The sequence below is a fragment of the Dermacentor albipictus genome, chromosome 5 (genome assembly GCF_038994185.2).
Source record: "Dermacentor albipictus isolate Rhodes 1998 colony chromosome 5, USDA_Dalb.pri_finalv2, whole genome shotgun sequence".
Classification (NCBI taxonomy): Eukaryota; Metazoa; Arthropoda; class Arachnida; order Ixodida; family Ixodidae; genus Dermacentor; species Dermacentor albipictus.
In genome coordinates, this window is record NC_091825.1 from 65,058,660 (window position 1) to 65,079,026 (window position 20,367).

Consider the following 20,367-nt stretch of genomic DNA (forward strand, 5'->3'; position numbering starts at 1 on the left):
GGAATCACGCAACTCGTTAGTGAATAGGACAAATGTCTAAATTCTCATGAAGACTACTTCTAAATAAAGTACCCCGTTGTTGGCTCATTCATTTAACTTGCCCTCATATATCTTGCAGAACTCCGGCTTTTTATACGTGCTCTCTCTCGCGACTATAACTTCGGTGCAATTACTCACGATACACGACAAGGGACAGCTACTCCTGCGTAATACATAGGAACAAATGACAGCGTCATTGAGATTTTTCACTGGCCATTGCATATATACAAGCATGTAATTAGCACGGTTCTTGAATGACAAAGTTTCATTAAGATATTTGTCTTCAACTTGTTCAGTTCATTGCCTTTTAATTTTTCATATCAGCGGCATGCACTGCTTTCCTGGTTTCGAACTGATTAGTTTTAAAGTTCGTGTAATATTTTCTTTACTTAATAAATAGACAAAAAACATGGAAGCATTGGTGTCAGTTATGTTGGGCACAATTTTTGGCACATACGAGTATAATATTTTATGAAAAAAATACGTATTTTACTTGTATTTACAGAGCGTAGCTTTCAAGAATTCGTTTGCAGCATCTTTGGCAATGACAATGCAGTTATTATTCATGTATTTGATCCCTCGATAAATTGTTTAAGAGGAAGCTTTAGCTCGGGCCCAATCCGACGCGGCCTATTCAAATACTTGTAAAACGCAGAAACGCTTTTCTGAGATAATCCTGCTAATCGCTTTTATTGAAATTGGTTGCAGTTGAGAGAGAAAGTTAAATCCTAGTGTCTGCTGGCAACACAACTTCGATTTAGGGCGTAAATTTTGTTTAAAATATTTTGGAAAATTCGAAAGTTTGAAAAAATTGAAGCACGGCGTTTACAAACTAATAGCTATGCATGAAGAACAGATATTGTGGTTCTGTAAACGGCATTTATTATAACAGTCAAAGCGGACAAGTTTGCTGTGTCAATTTGTATCTTACGTGAATTGGTTACGTTGTGTACAAGGGTTTTGCAAAAGCCGTATTTCCACAATACTAAATTTTTTTGAGATTAATGTGTAACATATCTATTTTGTCCGCTGTAGATGTACTATTAGATGCTATTCACAGAATTGTGATATCATTTTTCATTCTTGAGTCACGGAGTTTTAAACTTGATAGTTTCGTTTCCTGAAAATGTGGCCAATTTTTAATAAATAATTGACCTCCTAAATGAAAAATTCGAAGCGTAGTCACTAGAATTAAACTTTTTATTTTAAATGCCACAAACCTCCTCAAATTTGGTGAAGTGGTTGCAGGGAAAAACGAATTCCCCTTCTACATGTACTTAAATAGGAGCACCCGAGCTAAAGCTGCCTCTAAGGAGGAGGCTGAGCTGCAACGTGCAGCTACATATATATATATATATATATATATATATATATATATATATATATATATATATATAGGGCCAGTGGTGTAGCCCCCCCCGAACAAAATTTCTGGCTACGCCACTGCATAGGTATTTCAATACCTTAGCTGCCCACCTGTGATCGTCCAATTTCCTCAGGTGTTTTTCGTATAGGACTTTACTGTGAGCTTCCCGTGCTTCGAACTATGCCCAGCCCATGTACCCCTGTACTGCCTCGTTTGTGGTTTTCCCGTGGGCGGCTAGTGCTAAACTTCCAGCAGCTGTCTGATTTACTTCTAGTCTCGACTGAACCTCCGCCCTTAAGCACAGGACCGCATTCCCGAAAGTAAGCCCCCACGTGCGGCGGAGGCGAGCGCAATCTGGAGGTTTTGCAAGTAACCGGGCACACCGCTTTATGGCCTTCGAGATTTGCGCGCGCAAATCTTGTGTGTTTTATTTTTGTTTTTCCCGTAACATAATGATGTTTTCACGTATATTCAAATTACAGTCCCACGCTATCATGTCTGCAGGTTGTGTCTATAGTCGTACTTTATGATTTTTGTGCGTATTTTACCATGAGAAATTCAATTCAATAACTTCCTTGCGCCACAGGGAGGGCCTGTGCGGTTGGGTATGCGTGGTTCGAATTTCTCTTTCTTTCTCGGGGGACGCCGATGCCGGATTTTCTGCGACACGGGGCCGTCATCGCGCTGAAGCGTCGGATCGTGCACTCGTGAGGCCGCACCTTAAAACCAGAGACGAAGCGTCACACGAAGCACTAGACAGGCGCAGCCGCCGCGCCCGGCGCGCTCCCACAGAAGCACCACAGCGGTGGCGAGAATACAGGTGCATGTGCAATGACACTATCGCTGCGTCTGACAACGGCAAGCACACGTAACGCATTCCCTGTACAGATTTGTGGGTTGCTCAATAAAGGCTGAGAGTGGCTCTCTGATTTCTCAAAATTGTTAATCGGTGCTTTTATATCTTTCTGCATGCTCTCCAGTAAGTGGCATGCACGCGTTCCACATTTTCCATCAGGGCTACATAAGATGAGTCAAGCTATCTTTTGACACCCACATGAAAATCGCCTCCAACGTGTGAACTACGCCTGGTTCCTTATCTTGTTCCGTCTCAAAGCAATCTCCTTTTTTTCGCGCTGTTCCCCCAAGCATCGCAACCATCTCGGTGCCCCTTTTACAGTGCCGATGTGGCACTCTCAGGCATCTTTAAGTGCAGCTATTAGAATAGGGGCTCAAATTAACACATACACAGACGAAGGCGGCAGAGCGTGAGCCCCTACCGACTGTTTTATTAAGCATTCAATATCACTTTCATAGTGCACAAGAATTCGAAGACAGGCGCAGAACCGCAGGAACACAATTGGGTGAAAAAAGATTAAAGGAGACTGATAATGGTTTCACGGTACAAATCCCAACAAGGTGCTTTCTGAATGATACAAGACCACCGATGTCACTATGTCACTGATGCAGCCATCTCCGTATTTCTTCATGTGGCAGTCTCCCAATTTGTCTCTAGCGACGTCTTCTTACTTCTACCTATAATCTGTATGTCTGAGAAGAGCGGATCGCGTCTGCAAGTACCACTATGCCCAGTCAAATGCGCACCTCCTCTATTTCTGACAGATAATGCATGTTCCCGTGCAAGGCCATTTGCCCGTCGGTCAGTTTTCGCGACGTAGGACTTGCCACAAGATTGGTGTATGCGATATACCACACCTATACGGCACAATCAACGAAACGTGTATTGTATTAAAACTTTTTGTGCGCAGACAAGCAGGGACGAAGAACAGGAGCAACACAAGGACGAGCGCTCTTCGGGACTGGTGCAGACAGGCAAATATTGTGACTGAGGCTATATGGACCGATGTTCGTCGAAAATTGCCGAAGAAGAAAGGGGAAGTTCCACAGGGACGTCTTCTAATACTAGGGGGCGCAACGGTGGAAGAACGGCATCAACAGGTATTCAAGTTGGGGACAAAGTTCTGCGTGGAACCAAGGATCGACATCGTCGACAAGTTAGCACTTACAAGGGACATTGCCAGGAGTGTACCAGAGAAAGCGCTCGTCCTTGTGTTGCTACTATTCTTCGTCCCTGTTTTCTTGCGCACAAAAAGTTTTAAGATGAATCTGTTCCAACTAGGCCGACTCGCAGTTACGTGCATTGTGGTTATTTCCACGACCATCTTTTTCCTTCCCGAGTCAAAGAGATGCGTGGGCGTAGGCGGGCGAGCTTGTTCGGTGATGACAACACCGCAGGCGCCTTAGACCTGCCGGCAACCGTGTTCTTCATCACGTTATGCGAAACCCTTGTCGTTGTAAGGCCTCGACCACTGCAATGACAACCGAATAGGCGTAACCAGCTGAGAAAAGCTGATAAAGGATATTTTGAAGCCCTAATAAAACATTTGGTAAAGGCGCTCGTTCTGCCTCCGCGCACGCGCGCGTGTGCGCGCTTGTTTGTGTGTGTGTGTGTGTGTGTGTGTGTGTGTGTGTGTGTGTGTGTGTGTGTGTGTGTGTGTGTGTGTGTGTGTGTGTGTGTGTGTGTGTGTGTGTGTGTGTGTGTGTGTGTGTGTGTGTGTGTGTGTGTGTGTGTGTGTGTGTGTGTGTGTGTGTGTGTGTGTGTGTGTGTGTGTGTGTGTGTGTGTGCAGCACCAACGAAGTACTCCTGCAATCCTTTGTGGTATACCACCCCACAGTCAAAGTGGGCACATGCTTCGACATGAAACAAAGTGTAGTTAAGACATTGGAAGCGATATGACATGCGCGAAGATGGCTGCACTCATGTTTTCTATAGTGTTGGTATAAACAGCGGGACGCGTGCATTTCCCCCACTGGGAACCAGATAAACAGGGCAAAAAGTGCGGATAATTAATTTTCCGAAATAACGATTTCAGAGGAGGAGGAGGAGGAGGAGGAGGAGGAACTTTATTGTTGCAGAAACCGTTGCGCGGTTTATTCCTGGTTGGTTCCCTCTGACAGGGCTCCACTGGCGATCGCGGCTCGCCGGGCCTGGTCGAGGGTCGCCAGTTGGCTTCCCAGGTCCAGTTCGGAGAGTCTCGCCTCCCAAGACCGCGTAGTGAATGTGTGTGTTGTGACTCGTGGCGAAATTGCGTCGTCCGGACGGTCGGTGCATTCGTGTGTTATGTGCGCGAGTGTCGCTGTGTGGTTGCTACACCAGGGACATGTTCGGGACGTATAACTGTCTGGGTAGATTGCGTGTAGACGAGACAAGTGTGGGTATGTGTTAGTTTGCAGGCGGCGCCAGTCCCTTGCCTGGAGTTTATTGAGAGCTTTGTGTGGGGGAGCGTATTGCGTTCTTCCGAGCCGTTGGTCCTGCAGTATTTGTTGACCTGTCGTTAATAACTCGTGGGTCGCTCGTCGGTCTGTCGGGGGCTGAAGAACGGTGTGGTCTGCCGCTCGGCTAGTGAGACCTCGAGCTGCGCAGTCCGCCTCTTCGTTGCCCCGCAGGCCTTCGTGCCCGGGGCACCAGACGATACCGTGGGACCATTGTAGTGTGCGACCCAGGATTCGAATGGCTTGTATAGGGAGTGTTCCATTCAGGTATAAACGACAAGCCGCTTGTGAGTCAGTAAGGGCAAGGGCGGACCTTCCCTTGCTCTCAGCGTCGCGAAATGCGAGAGCGATTGCTGCTGCTTCTGCTGCTGCGCTGCATGTGGCGCGGATGGAGGCTGAGGCGACCAGGTTCCCCTGATTGACAACGGCGAGTGTGTATTTGAGCCCGCAACGTGGCGACGAGGGATACGGGCTAGCGTCCGTGTAGTACGTATCCGGGTCTCTGAAACAACGTTTGTGCAACATCCGAGCAAGCTGATTGTGGGTGGGGTGCATGTTCTTGGGGATAGGGTCTACTACAATGTTCTGTCTAATGTGGTTAGGCAAGAGTTGTGTTTCTTCTTTGCAGTACTGAGGTGTCAGCGGGTACCCTAGCCGTTGAAGAAGGTGTCTTCCCTGTTGAGTCTTGTTGAGGCGCTTCCTCTGCGCTATGAGCGTGGCACTTGCTAGCTCCTCAAAGGTGTTGTATACGCCTAGCGCTAGTAATTTCTTTGTGCTTGTGCTTGACGGTAGCTGTAAGGCCGTTTTGTACGCGGTTCTTATAAGAGTGTCCATGCGTTCTGTCTCGCGTTTGCGCTTGACTTGATACGGTAGCGCGTACGTGACACGGCTGATGACGAGGGCTTGTACCAGTCTTAAGGTTTCGTCCTCTGTGAAACCATCTTTGCTGCGCGCTACTCTGGCGATGAGTGATGCGGTGCTTCTTATAACGTGATTTAATTTCTCTGAGGTTAGCTTTATGCCGTTGTTCTCCTGGATGTGCATACCTAGCATGCGTGCGGTCGGGACGCGCTTTATAGGTTGCCCGGCAATCTCGAGATGTATTGGCGGGGCTCGATGTTCCTTAGTTTGCTTAGGCCGGACTTGAAGGTACTCCGACTTGTGTGGGGCACACCTCATTCCTGCTGTGGTTAGGTATGACTCGATGTATCCGATAGCTGTGAGTAACGTGTTTTCTCTGTCGCCGTATGAACCCTTGGTTGCCCATAGAGTGATATCGTCGGCATAGAAGGCACATCCGAGTTTTGGGATGTTTTCCAGTTGTAAAGCAAGTTTTCTAAGTCCGATGTTGAAGAGGAAAGGAGATAATATTGACCCTTGCGGAGTACCCTTCTGCGGTAGATCATATATGCCCGATTGTACGCCTGCTATGCCGATGCGAGCTTTGCGGTGGCTGAGAAAAGCCACGACATAATGGTATACTCGCTCTCCGCATCCTATGGCGGCGAGGCCGTCTAGGATGGTTTCGTGTGCTATATTGTCACAAGCTGTCATGAACCACGCCTGCCGCGCAAACAACCAGATGAAAGAAAGAAGAGAACGACGTGAGCCAAGCTGCCGGGAGACCGCTCTTCAACAACCGCGCCTATCAACCAGATTCATCTGGTTCTGCATTAAAACACCTCGTGTGTAACATTTGGTGGAGGTGCGGGGTAACTCCCACGACCTACAACGGAGCCACCAGCACAAGAGCGACGCCGAAGCCGTCGCCTCGCCGGACTTTCGCCGTCGCGCTCAGTCATGGCCACAGAGCAAAATACCCTCACCAGCAGTGCCTCGGCGAGCCCAGTCCCTATCCAGCACTACCGAGAGCCACGCACGTTCTCGGCGAAGGCAGAGGAAGATGTGGATGAGTGGCTAACCCATTACGAAAGGGTAAGCCAATACAATAACTGGAACGCTGCCAGTCAGCTTAGGAACGTTGTTTTCTTCTTGGCCGGCACGGCGTTGGTATGGTACGACAACCACGCGGACATTCTAACTACTTGGACACGCTTCGTTGAGGAAATCAAAAAGTGTTTCGGTGACTCGGACGCAAAGAGGAAACGTGCGGAACTCACATTAGCCCAGAGAGCTCAGGTACCCGGCGAGACTTGCACTACCTACATCGAAGAAATTTTGAAGCTGTGCCGCACCGTCAACCCTCAAATGACAGAGGAAGATAAAGTGGGGCACGTGGTAAAAGGAATAGCGGAAGACGTGTACAACTTCCTCATTGGTAAAGAGAACTTGCACACTGTATCAGAACTGATACGGCACTGCCGTACGTTCGAGGCGCTGAAGACTCGCCGAATTACACCAAAGTTTGGACGGCTGGCCAATGTAACGACTGTAGCAAGTGTTGACACGAGTCCTCTGCTCCCAGACCTTTCGTCCGCCATCCGCCAGATAGTCCGCGAGGAGCTCCAGCGACATGACGAACAGGCACGTTATGCGGCGCCTCGTTGCAGCTCCTCCGTTTTCCGAGACACTTTTCGGGAACCCCCTTCGGCTACTTGGAACCACTCGGTGAACGTCGCGGATCTTATCGGCTCCAGAGACGAACCGCATTACATTACGACCGAACCACCACGCAATGATTCGCCCCCTCAACGCTTTGATCCACGCCCACGCAACTTTCGTCCACGAAGACTCGCCGCTACCTACGACTTTCAAGGGGAAGAGCCTCGTTACCCTCAACCGATGTCTTCGGCAGATTACTTCAATCCGCATTCTGAAGTTCGCCCTTCGCCAGTGTGTTACTGCTGCGGCATGCCTGGCCATATAGCTAGGTACTGTAGCCGACGCCGAGCATCAAACTACGGATCGTCAGCGCCGACTACGCGGTCTAGCGGTCGTACACTGCGCGCTCAGTGGCCAGGAGACTCCTCTTCAGGAAGCCACTTTCGAGAGGACCGATGCACCGCCCAGGAGACCTACTTTGGAGCAGAAAGAACCCGGAACCGCTACCGCTCCCCTGCCTCCGACCGTACTCTGACGCCACCAGCAGCCTTCCGAGCCTCCCGATCACCATCCCCTCGGCCGCGATTCACGTCACCATCGCCTCGGCGCCGTTTCGTGTCGCCCCCGCCGGGAAACTAGCCAGCACGGCCGATGGAGGTGAGGTCGCTGGAAAATGTGTGCTGCCGACTCAACTGCCTCCAACTATTTTCATGCTAAAGAATAAGGTTCATGTACTGATTGATGGGGTCTCCACAATGGCTTTAGTCGACACGGGAGCAACTGTCTCGGTCATGAGTGTGGGGTTTAAAGGCCTTCTGGGACGCAAGGTTATGTTTCGTTGGGACCAGTGCACAAGTTTCCGTGGAGTCAGTGGTGAAGCATTATACCCGGTTGGTGTGTGTAACATGGATGTGTCTTTGGGTGGGAAAGTTTTTAATGCAGAATTTACTGTTCTTCCTCGCTCCTCGCATGACGTGATTCTGGGGATCGACTTTTTGCAGTTGTGTGGTGCGAATGTTGATTGCCGGACGGGAGAACTCAGTGTCGACACCAGTGTTTCACCTGTGCTCTTTGAAGGTGAAGCTTGCCCGGAGAGTGTGCTGTGCGTGTCTGAGGATACAGTTGTGCCCGCCTTATCCGCGATCCGTGTTGCCGTCGCCTGTTCATCTCCGATTCCTGTCTCGTTCGATGCTGCAGTGGAACCTGTACATCGGAACTGCCTCAAGAAAAACGTATTAGTTCCGCACTGCGTGGTCTCAGTGACCAATGGATGCGCGGGGCTGTGGGCGCTAAACTGTTCCTCTGAAGCGGCAGAAGACAACGACGTGAGCCAAGCTGCCGGGAGACCGCTCTTCAACAACCGCGCCTATCAACCAGATTCATCTGGTTCTGCATTAAAACACCTCGTGTGTAACAATATTATCAAATGCTTTTTCTACGTCAAGGGCTAGGAGTATGTTGTTGTTGCTGCCCGGCTGTGGGTTGAGGACCTCTTCCTTGAGGAGGAGGAACACATCCTGTGCTGACATGCCTTTCCGAAATCCGTACATGCAATTGGGGTGTAGTCCATGTTCTTCCATGTGTTGTTCCATTCGAGTGAGTACAATTCGCTCAAGAAGCTTGCCTAGGCAAGACGTAAGCGAGATCGGTCGTAATTGATCGAGCCTGCGCAGTTTTCCTGGTTTGGGTATAAGGAATATGTGAGCTGTAGTCCATTGCTCGGGTAATGTTCCGCCCGGTGCCCATATTTCTTCGTTCAGCTGCTTTGTAAAGGCTCGCAGGGTTTCATCGCTTAGGTTTCTCAAGATGGCGTTGGTGATCCCGTCGGGACCCGGTGCCATGTTTTTCTTGAAGCCCTGTGCTGCCGCGTATACCTCCGCATACGTGATGGGTGCATCAAGTATCTCGTTCGGAGCTCCCGGATATTGAGGGTATGGTTTCGGATGCCCGGTCCGGATTCCCGTGTCCGTTTGCTGGAGTTCCTGTATGAGTTCATTTCAGAGCATCCGTCTTAGTTCTTAGTCAACAACACGCGTACACACAAAGCAGACGAGGAGAACGCGGCCTTTGTAACACCAGATAGGCTTCTTGAATTTAATGTGAATACCCTTTCGGGTTGTGTAATCCGTCTTCAACTTTCAAGCGTTTCATGTACAACATATTACGTGGTTTGAAGTGGAAGGATGCAAGGGCTATGCAGGCGACGTCATGATTTTCGGGCCCTCGTTCAGGGAGCAGCACGCATGCCTCGATCTTGGGCTTCCCATACCTGGGCCGATCCCGAAGATAGTGCAATGCAAGCCCGATTCACGGCGGAGAAGGAGCAGGCGTTTAGCACGTCGCATACCTGGGCCGATACCGAAGATAGTGCAATGCTGGCCCGATTCACGGCGGAGAAGGAGCAGGCGTTAAGCACGTCGCATACCTGGGCCGATACCGAAGATAGTGCAATGCAAGCCCGATTCACGGCGGAGAAGGAGCAGGCGTTTAGCACGTCGCATACCTGGGCCGATACCGAAGATAGTGCAATGCAGGCCCGATTCACGGCGGAGAAGGAGCAGGCGGTAAGCACGTCGCATACCTGGGCCGATACCGAAGATAGTGCAATGCAGGCCCGATTCACGGCGGAGAAGGAGCAGGCGTTAAGCACGTCGCATACCTGGGCCGATACCGAAGATAGTGCAATGCAGGCCCGATTCACGGTGGAGAAGGAGCAGGCGTTAAGCGCTTCGCATACCTGGGCCGATCCCGAAGATAGTGCAATGCTGGCCCGATTCACGGCGGAGAAGGAGCAGGCGTTAAGCACGTCGCATACCTGGGCCGATACCGAAGATAGTGCAATGCAAGCCCGATTCACGGCGGAGAAGGAGCAGGCGTTTAGCACGTCGCATACCTGGGCCGATACCGAAGATAGTGCAATGCAGGCCCGATTCACGGCGGAGAAGGAGCAGGCGGTAAGCACGTCGCATACCTGGGCCGATACCGAAGATAGTGCAATGCAGGCCCGATTCACGGCGGAGAAGGAGCAGGCGTTAAGCACGTCGCATACCTGGGCCGATACCGAAGATAGTGCAATGCAGGCCCGATTCACGGCGGAGAAGGAGCAGGCGTTAAGCACTTCGCATACCTGGGCCGATCCCGAAGATAGTGCAATGCAGGCCCGATTCACGGCGGAGAAGGAGCAGGCGTTAAGCACGTCGCATACCTGGGCCGATACCGAAGATAGTGCAATGCAGGCCCGATTCACGGCGGAGAAGGAGCAGGCGTTAAGCACTTCGCATACCTGGGCCGATACCGAAGATAGTGCAATGCTGGCCCGATTCACGGCGGAGAAGGAGCAGGCGTTAAGCACTTCGCATACCTGGGCCGATACCGAAGATAGTGCAATGCCGGCCCGATCAGCGGCGGAGGTGCCTGCAGTTGACCATCAAGGGGCCCACATACACAGTTTCCCTGGTCATCCTTATTCACAGAGTGGAAGGGCACTGAGTTTTTTTTTTCGTTCCTACCCTATCGAAAATTATGTACGAGAATTTCACGAAAACTTCTGGACGCTTTTATTGCTCCGAAGGCTCAACGACGTCGTATGTCACATGTGTATGAGTGGAAATCGTCACTGAACTAGATTCTCATATGGCTACATTAAGCGAGATCGTTCTCGTGTGGGTATGTTAAACGAGGTTATTCTCGCATAGCTATGCTAGACGAGATAGTTCTCGCACGGCTACGCTCAGCGATATCATTCTCGTTTGTCTATGCTCTATGAAAATGTTCTCGTTCAGCTATGCAAAATGACACCATTCTAGTTTAGCTACATTCCACAAGTGTTTTCATTTCTGTTGAACGAGTTCTTTTGCTCATGCAATATTTTTGATGAAGTTGCACACAGTAACATCTTCTGCCAACATTACAGCGAGTTAATTTTGATCACACATGAGTCGGCCGATGTGCCAGCTCTGAGACGAAGAGGACACTTTTTAGGGCATGCAATTAACACAAACCATCTTTATTTTCCATCCCGAAGCATCGTGGCCCGGTGCTTGTTCAGGTCCTTCAGCCTCCTTGCCTCTGTATCCACAGTTCTCGTCATTTTTGACACAAAGTGCTCATATGCCTCTGCACAAAAGAAATGTAAAGAAAGCAGCCGGCCCCTGTTAGATTCCAACAAGCCATTGGAACTGACATGCACAATAGGTGGCTCCACTGCGTAACTGATTGGGCTGGTTCTTGCATGATATTGCTACGGGATAGTATTTCCAATGACGAAGAGCCAAGCAGTAACAAGACGACGACGACGATTGGAAGCTAGCGCGGGCTGTTGGCTCTTGGCCAACTGCGGCGTATTGCCTTGTAAATATACTTGTAAATAGCTTTTCGTCGGTGTCTTCCTACGTAACATATCGTGTGTAAAGCGTGAACATCTCATAGAGAAACAGGAAAAAGAAAACATGGAGGCTTATGAGTTTTTTACCTACGTAAATTGATATTTCAACATTAACCACAGCAGCTGAAAGCAAGTGCTCGTCCTTGCACTGTCTTGTTCGCATATATTTTAAATGTTCGTGTTTTACAAACAAGATAAATGGCTGCAGAATTGTAATACAAGACCACAGAAATAGTCTAATACTTTTCCACAAGTATTTTACATTAGATGAACAAGAACCAGCTCATGCAAGTGAATACACAGATTGCACAGCTTTTTGCTACCGCACTGCGGTATATGCAGATGTAAAAGACTGCATAGATGCCAGTACAGAATGCCTTTATAGGAAAGATTAATGCACCTTTAACAGCACTATAGAAACTAAATGATAGTTTTTGTTAGCGAGCTAGAGCACATCACTAAATATACACATTTTTTTTTATTCAGCATTGATTCAGACACAGTGAAGTTCTTGGATGGCAAGGCTAAAGGCAGTACATTGTCTGCCTGACTAAGGCCCTGTCACCCATACATTGCTCAACAGTGTGGTAGCATATAACATACAGATAGTATACACACATATCAATAGCGTGGATTAGACGTACATAGCATACATTGCAAACATACGTGCATTAAATACAACAATAACTATACAACTTTCTAAGCAGAAACCGTTTAGGATCAACAGAGTAATATAAACACAAAAATATATATATATATATATATATATATATATATATATATATATATATATATATATATATATATATATATATATATATATATATATATATGTATGTATATATACATATATATACACATATATACATACAGCTATAAACTACCTAGAACAGCAATAATAAAAAAAATCGAAGAAAAGCAATAATTCAAAGAAGAAAACCTACGAACGTACACGTGGCTCGAATCGAGGACCACGCCCTCGCAACCTCACTTTTTCGATGGTACCATGAATCACGGTCGGGAAGAGGCTATAAGGCAGGTTTTTGTATTGGCTGCTGATGCCACGTCATTATAGTGCAGCAAATATATAGTGAGGAGCCCCCTCACTATTGTCACTTCCTCGTGCACAACTTGAATACGGCACACCGCACACCGTTGAATGCGCAATACAAAAAAAAAGAAACGGGATACAAGCATATAAAGCCAACGTACGTACATCCCGATTTGTCCCCCGCTCAGCACCAAATTCGTAAAGAACTCGCGGAAAGAAGTAATAATGTAACAAAACCAACAGACAAAGGCGGCAGTAAATGTAATATGGCCTATATAAAAGTACAGAAATGAGACCTCCAAACAGCTGAGCAACTGCACCGATTACAGAAAACTCGACTCAGCCCAACTTCATACTACAGCAGCATCATGCGAAGCCCAATAGCAGCATATTCATGGGACCACTTAAAGCAAACCTGATGAAATCATACCCTTTGTACCCCCCTTCCCTAGCCCCTCTTCCCCGCCCCCCCCCCCCCACCTCACCCGTAGTCCAAGCCCCTTCCACGAAAAATCACACGGCCGGCTGACCCCGGCCGTGTGAATAGCGGACCTTTTTTTTCAATTCTACACCCTCGCCCTAGCACACCCAACCGCCTTACCCCCTCTCCTCTTTAGAAGAAGCTTACCTATATATTGACCCCTGCACTAGTTTATCGAGTGACCATGTTTCACCGCCTAATCAATGTTAAAATATTAAAACTAAATTATTGGATTTTACGCGCCAAAACCACTTTGTGATTATCAGGCACGCCGTAGTTGGGGGGGGGGGGGGGGGGGGGAGTCCTGGAATTTCGACTATCTAGGGTTCGTTAACGTGCACCTAAATCTAAGTACACGGGTGTTTTCGCCCCATCGAAATGCGGCCGCCGTGGCCGGGATTCGGTCCCGCGACCTCGTGCTTAGCAGCCCAACACCATAGCCACTAAGCAACCATGCCGCGTCTTAACGTATGTTATCGCGCAGTGTAGGACGCACCTGCATGTATCGGAAGTTTCTGGAATGTTATCGATGGTTCTATCCGCTGACTGTTGTCACCGAACCTTGTGTAATCTGATTGCATGTATGCGCGACGCGAATGGTGTAAAACTTTCTGGAAGACAGGCGGGCAGCAGCAATTCCTCTGGAACGTTCGACGACTGGTGTACAAAAGCCGACGCGCTTGACCCGCTGATCAGATTTTCGACGATCGCCGACTGCGTTCGTCACTGTCGCCGTTCTTTGAGTGTAGCCTGTTCTTCAGGGCACAAATTCGCCCAACAAAACGCTAGTTTCATCATTTCCAGTTTTGCTGCTTGCTTCACCGTCGCGCTACAACGTGACAATATACTGTGCCGAGGAAAGCCTATGTCGCCTTGAAAGAATACAAGCCCACTTGTCGAAACGTTGGCTCCAGCTTTTACCTTGTTCTCGTTTTGCTCGTCGTTTTGAATTTCCATCTCTCACCTTCCCCGTGTTTTCGCCGCTCTAATGGAGTGAGTGGCAGCCCTCGTCGGTCTTCCTTTTGAAGGTTCGCAGGGGCGGTGGGTGTCCGGTGACAGACAACAATGGTCGCTCGCTTAACCCCGCACCAACCGGCTCATCCGAGTCCGTGGTGCTAGTGCGTTAATTGAGGGCTCGCACCGAGAAAAACGGACAAAGTGCGAGACGTCGTAAGACGTTTCCTCTCGTTCCTCCTTCGCTGGAGACGTTCTTCTCCCTCACGTCGACGCTCCTTCCATTCGCGAAAACCGCAGCGACAGCGCTCACTCAGCAGTAGCGGGGCAGGCAACGGAGCGGCGGCTAAGCGAGCCCGGTCACCTCAACGCTTCTCGGCATCTTGAGCCTAGGTAGGTGTGTAACTCGAAGCGACAAGTCTTTTTTTTTTCTTTTCTAGATTTCTTCCGAAGGGTTATTTACCAATCAGAAATGCGCGACGCCTGCGTCGAAAGCAAGATTTCTTGTTTTCTTTTGTTTTCTCGGTGGAAGCATACGTCGAAGTTCGCATTATTTCCGTTTTTCTATTTCATTTCCCACGACTTCGGGGCACCAGTTTCATTTGCGTGGTGTATGCGTGATAGTATACGTGGGGATAGCACGTGCGTAGTACATGTGCAACTATATGAACACGTCTAGTACTTCACAGTGCGATCCACTCCTAAACGTCACGCCAAAATCTGTGGCATTCAATATCACAGAATTTCACGAAGTATGCGTTTTGAAGAAAACTGGCAGCTGGTATCACGGACTAGATATCAATCTGTAAAAGATTACTGCGCGCACCTTGTTTAATTTGAGTATAGTAATCGATGTTGGTATTATAATTAGGTGTTCACTTTGCTGGAGACCATATCAAGTGTACGTCCTGTTCATTTCTTTAAATTTATATATGTTCTAGCATTGCAATACTATGCAGGAGGAGAGCTTTAATTAAGAGGAGCCTTTCTTGCTCTTGACAGGAATTTTTTTTTAGCTGCTGTACTTCCACTAGAAAATGCAACATGCAAGAAAATCGAGAACACATTGAAGACATTGGAACAGATACCATGTGTCCCACGTAAGTTTTGCCAAAATGTTGAAATATACAAGCGAGGCGTAGATCTACAGAATCAAGGTAACGTTGTTTGCCGTCGCTTGGAGCAAGTCGGAATATTTTTTGCATTTCGCTTAATTCATAATTAATTATTATTACCTTTTCAACTTGTCGAGTAATATATTCAGAGCAAAAGTGCCGATGGGAAAATTGTAGACCATCCTGAAAAATTCCCGATGCGGATTTCTCTTGATCAGTACGCGCTACATAAACGTTTTTTCCAAGCGAAACACTTTTTCTCTGGCTTTCGCGAGGTTCTTTCAGGGTGGGCAAAGCTTTTATGTTGGGCGTACTGAGCAACAGAACGTTGAATCAGGATTTTTTCGGGATGGTCTACAATTTTTTTATCGACACTCTTGCTCTGGATATAATACTTAATTTAGAAATTGATTTGTTATTGAAACTAAATAAGTAAATAGCCGAAATACACACAAACTAGTCTGACTTGCTCCAAGCGACGGCAAACATCACATTGGTTCTGTTCTGCTGGCGCTTGCATATTTTCTTCTTTTCTTCAATTTTGGCACAACTAACGTGGGACGCACGGTATATAACAACAAAAGCGTCAGAACTGCACACGAACTGCAGAAGGTAACACGTGGTGCAGAACAAGTAACGTGCTGCGCAGAATACAAGAACAAGGGCGGTAGGAAAGCTAGGACAAAGCTAGGCCAGCGTGCCCGTGAACCATGCAGTGAAACACAACGTACAGGAAACCAAAGCACGCCTTACACGATTAAACTCGCTGAGGCACAGACTGGCCACGAGCAGAAGCAGTGAAACGAACGTTAAATTATCTCTTAATAACCATCCGTGATGGCCAAGTGGTTAAATGGTATTCTGACCCTGGGTATGAGGTTCTCACGGCCACGGCGACCGCATTCCGAAATGCAAAAGAGCTGGCGCACTTAAATTTTCGGCACACGCCAAAAAACCACAGATAGTGAATATTTATCAGCAGTTCTCCGCTACGGCGTCTCTCACAGTGTGTGTATTCGCTTTGTGAAGTCAAACCCAATCAACCAACAAATCAATCAACCAGTCAGTCGAGGAGTTTTGCTTCAAAGAATTACTCCAGTACGTAGCGACAGAGACCCAGAGCCCATCGTGTTCAACGTCCAGTTGAAACTAATAGCGCGGAAACGTGAAACAAAAATTACAGTTCCTTCTCACGAGCGAGGCTGGCTCTTGACGTTGGCAGTATTCCAGGAACGGAATCGCGTTATGTCTTCGTGTAACCATTGTCGCGGCTGAAAGTACGGCGATGCATGTACACCTGTGCAGGGGGTGGCTGCAGCCACTGCACGTACGGGTGGCTCGTAACAACCTTTCTGGTCGCGTGGCAGCTTGATATAAATATATCTAAAGTGTCTAAAAGACGCGTTTAATGCGCGTATCGTGGTGGTCCTGGCAGTGGCATTGTGGCTCGGTGATTGATCTCCGTTGAATGGTCGCTCATTACCCTCATTTATGCGTGGCTGATCGTGCCTGCCATTTGGTTTCATAGCGAAAGGAAGAAAGAAAACCTCAGTGCATGAACTGAAGTGCCATGGCTCTTTGTAATGCGGTAAGCTTTAAACGCGATTAGCTTCGGGTCAATCTGAGCTGGTTAAAGCACGTAAATAGCTTCTTTCCACACCGCCAGACACGCACGGCAGAAAGGCTGGCGACAGAAGCGATGGTCTTACACACTTCAGTTGTCTAAAGTTATGCTGATAATAGCAGCTTTGGTGGAAAACATGTATGGCGAGTAACAGTAGCAAGTATCTTTGGCAATCTTTAGTGTATTCTTGTAATGCTTAAGCGCTGTGTTTTCACTTTCGTTTGGCGTAGGTTTTTTCAGCCCCATTTTTTTACTTCACGCTAACATTTTCATCTGCGGCAGCCTTCGTTGCTTTATCATTTTCTTAATAGTCGCTTTTTTTTTCTTTGTAATTTGCCTGTCACCAAAGTTTAACAGCGCCACAATGGTATGCTCGTCGATAAATGCATTTTCAGGAGATTTCGTACTGCATTTTTTTTTTCGATACATCGCCAATAAGAGCCTATTTGTGTGCTGACTCACGCAGAATCCTTCCGAGCTCCAACACCGGCACCAACGAAGCCAAGCGTGCCGCCATGAAGTTCAGCTTAAACCCCATCACGCTGTCGCACGAGATCCGGCAGATGGGCGACCCTAGGACGCGGGACTACCCACTCGTCATGGACCCACTCTTCGTCGTGACGCTGGTGGCCGCCTACCTCTACTTCGTCAAGGTGGCCGGCCCGCGCTTGATGAAGAATCGGGAGCCGTTCCGCATCCTCAACATCGTGCGCGTTTACAACTTGGCTTTGGTGCTCATCAACCTGCGGTTCCTCTACGTAGTGCTTCAGTTCACCTACCTGCCCGGCGGCCATTACAACCTCTGGTGCCAGGGCATCACCGGTCACATGACCGACGAAATGCGCGAGTACTACCGCACGGGTTACGTGTACACGGTGTCACGCTACATGGACCTCCTGGACACCGTCTTCTTCGTGCTGCGCAAGAAGTTCACCCACATCACCCACCTGCACGTGATCCACCACACCATCGTGGTAGGGAACGTCTGGTTCTTCACGCTGTTCGCGCCCGAGGGCCAGCCCGCGCTGGGCATGTGCCTGAACGTGTTCGTCCACGTCATCATGTACTCGTACTACTTCCTCGCCACGCTAGGGCCCGGTGTGCGGAAGTACCTCTGGTGGAAGAAGTACCTGACGACCATGCAGATCGTGCAGTTCGTGATCATAATCATTCACATGTCCGTTCCGCTGTTCGTCGACTGCGGCTTCCCAAGGAAACTCATCATCGTGGGGAATCTGCAGACGTTCCTGATACTCTGTTTGTTCATCAACTTCTACATCAAGACTTACCTCGCCAAGCCCAATCACCCCGTTCGACAGGACCTCGATGGCATGAAGGATGCCGCAGTCGAACCCTTAAGAAATGGGAAGAGCGACTAAAGGCCACACGCTTGGGCCGGATGACCTTCAGCCACTTGAACCATCACGATGACCTTGCAGGGCTGCTTGCCAGGAGCTTCGAAGACGTGCCTGTGGTGTGGATCGCATAAACGCGATTTCCGGAGTGCTGATAGATATCTTATGAAGAACTGACTGTCGGGTAGTCTTGCGCTCCTGTTTGAACATGATGCTGACTACAAACACAAACACGAAACAGACAGTGCTCGTAATTAGGGAGTTTCTGGCTTGTCCGTAAAACGTGCTACTTTTTGAGGAAAACATGGTTGGTCAAGACACGGATAACAGCCTCAACGCTGTCAGACATTGTCTCGTGAGTTATTGTCATGAGACAACGCGGTAGAAAGGTTTCTTTGTCGCATGAGTGTTCCCATACAAGGAAAAATTATGAAAAAGATCTGCCTGCGGACGAACAGCTCTCTGCTGGCGCTTTACACCAACATCTGAGTAGAATTCAGGCAGTTACTGGCTAAAAGCTTTGTGTCCTCTCTAGCTCTACGCGTGGGCCACTCAGTGGAAATGGAGCCACAGAGTGGCGTCACAAACACGACTGCTCACGCCTTCGTCCCCGCTAAGTCGATATTCTTTGTAATGTCATACATATGCGGGGGGATCCTTTTCAAGTTTTACCGTCTTATTAAAAACTGCGTGTGGAAGATAGCATAATTCTTGTCGTTGAAATGAATTATTCCAAGCGGCGGACATTACCAGCATTAGAAATCGAAACGCATATAACTAACAGAAATTGAATAATTAACTTCATAATGAATTACTTTACTGCACATATTGCAATTTAGGAATTGTATGCCGGTGATTTTTCAAGACGTCTCGGTCCGAAATGTATTTCCAGGATCACACCAGTTTCGAGATCCCAGAGTGAGGGCCCTTGAGAAATAATCTCTCGAAATATGTTGACGATAACGGTAACCAAAAGACCGCATAGTATATAATGTTTTCTTTTAAAAAATAACCTGAAGGGTAATTCTTTCGAAGTGGTAATAATGTAATGCATCTATAAGGAACGGAGTCGGGTAGATAATCACTTCTTTCGAGCCCGTACTCAGTGGATGACTGGCAGAAGCCCGAGCCAGCCACGTGCTTCGAAGCCTCTTTGCACCCGACGTTGATCCAAGAGCTTGAACCAACTGTAGGCAAAGTAAAGCACCTTTAGGTCACATTTATTTGTTCATTTCAGTGAGGCCTACACGTCTATCCTATAATATCGCCTGATTGTTTCAACAACTGGGACTATGCCGGCGTAACACTTGGCGAAGTCACGCTTCCCTCACTACTCCCTTAAGTTTTATTCTTTAAATTTTGAGTTTCGAGGGTTCCTATAAACGGAATTTGTGCCCACTGTGGCATGCGTATGGCATGTTGAATAACGCCGGCCGAGGCCGGTTTTTGGCAGTTGACCTGGCAGAGTTCCGAGTCTACAAATAATTTGTGCTAAACGGTCCTCGCAGCTACAGCTCTATTACAAAAAAAAAAACACGTATTTCAATTCAGATCATATGCCAATTACCTGAGTAATTACCTGCCACGTAAGAAGGAACCACCCAACCACTCCGAAGCGGTAAGTGCCGACAGGAGAAAAAAATATAGTAAAGAAAATTGAATAAACATGGAGACAGTGAAGCGCAACTTGTGCGAGCTCTTAGAAAATATTACTCTGTTGTAATATTATTACACCTAACTGTGCATTAATATCACTGAGGGCAGACTGATGCGCGACTCACATGCTTCTTGAATAAAACAAAGAATCTTCCATCAGTCGTCGATCAAAGTATGATTAGGCCTATAGCAAATAATTATCATATCTACGCACCTTCGCAAAGCATGGGACACCATGATAGTACTCATAATTTGCGCATAAATTGCTAACATATACCCTCAGCACCTTGCGTTTACGGAAGTTTTATCAGTGTAAACAATCCCGACAGACATGGTAACGCGGCTCAGTAGACGCCACTTACGATTGCACACATATCTTAACAAGCTGAATTGAGCATTTGCGATTCCAAGCGGACAAACGAAATCTGCAGCCCGAGCGGAATTTGCAAAAGCACTTTTTGCGTCACATGCAGTACCATGGCACCACTGCATACTACTTCAGAGTTCCAAACCTGCGGCCAGATATTGGGCTAGTCAGTGCCTTCGCCA

General features: G+C 48.0%; 1 protein-coding gene across 3 annotated transcripts in view; it reads left to right on the forward strand.

Annotated features, from left to right (window-relative positions):
• The window catches only part of LOC135911708 (very long chain fatty acid elongase AAEL008004-like), a 32,491-nt gene extending 12,669 nt beyond the window's left edge, over positions 1–19,822 (forward strand). Inside the window, exons 1-2 of one of the 3 annotated variants that reach the window (XM_070538441.1) lie at positions 14,397–14,461; positions 17,274–19,822. In XM_070538441.1, the coding sequence (XP_070394542.1) occupies positions 17,323–18,186 (864 nt within the window). In that variant the 5' untranslated portion in view covers positions 14,397–14,461; positions 17,274–17,322 and the 3' untranslated portion in view covers positions 18,187–19,822. Of the gene's footprint in view, positions 1–14,396; positions 14,462–16,631; positions 16,772–17,273 lie in introns of those variants that run through there. The other 2 variants (XM_070538440.1, XM_065444061.2) reach the window with 2 other exon arrangements.
• The last annotated feature ends 545 nt before the right edge of the window (positions 19,823–20,367 follow it).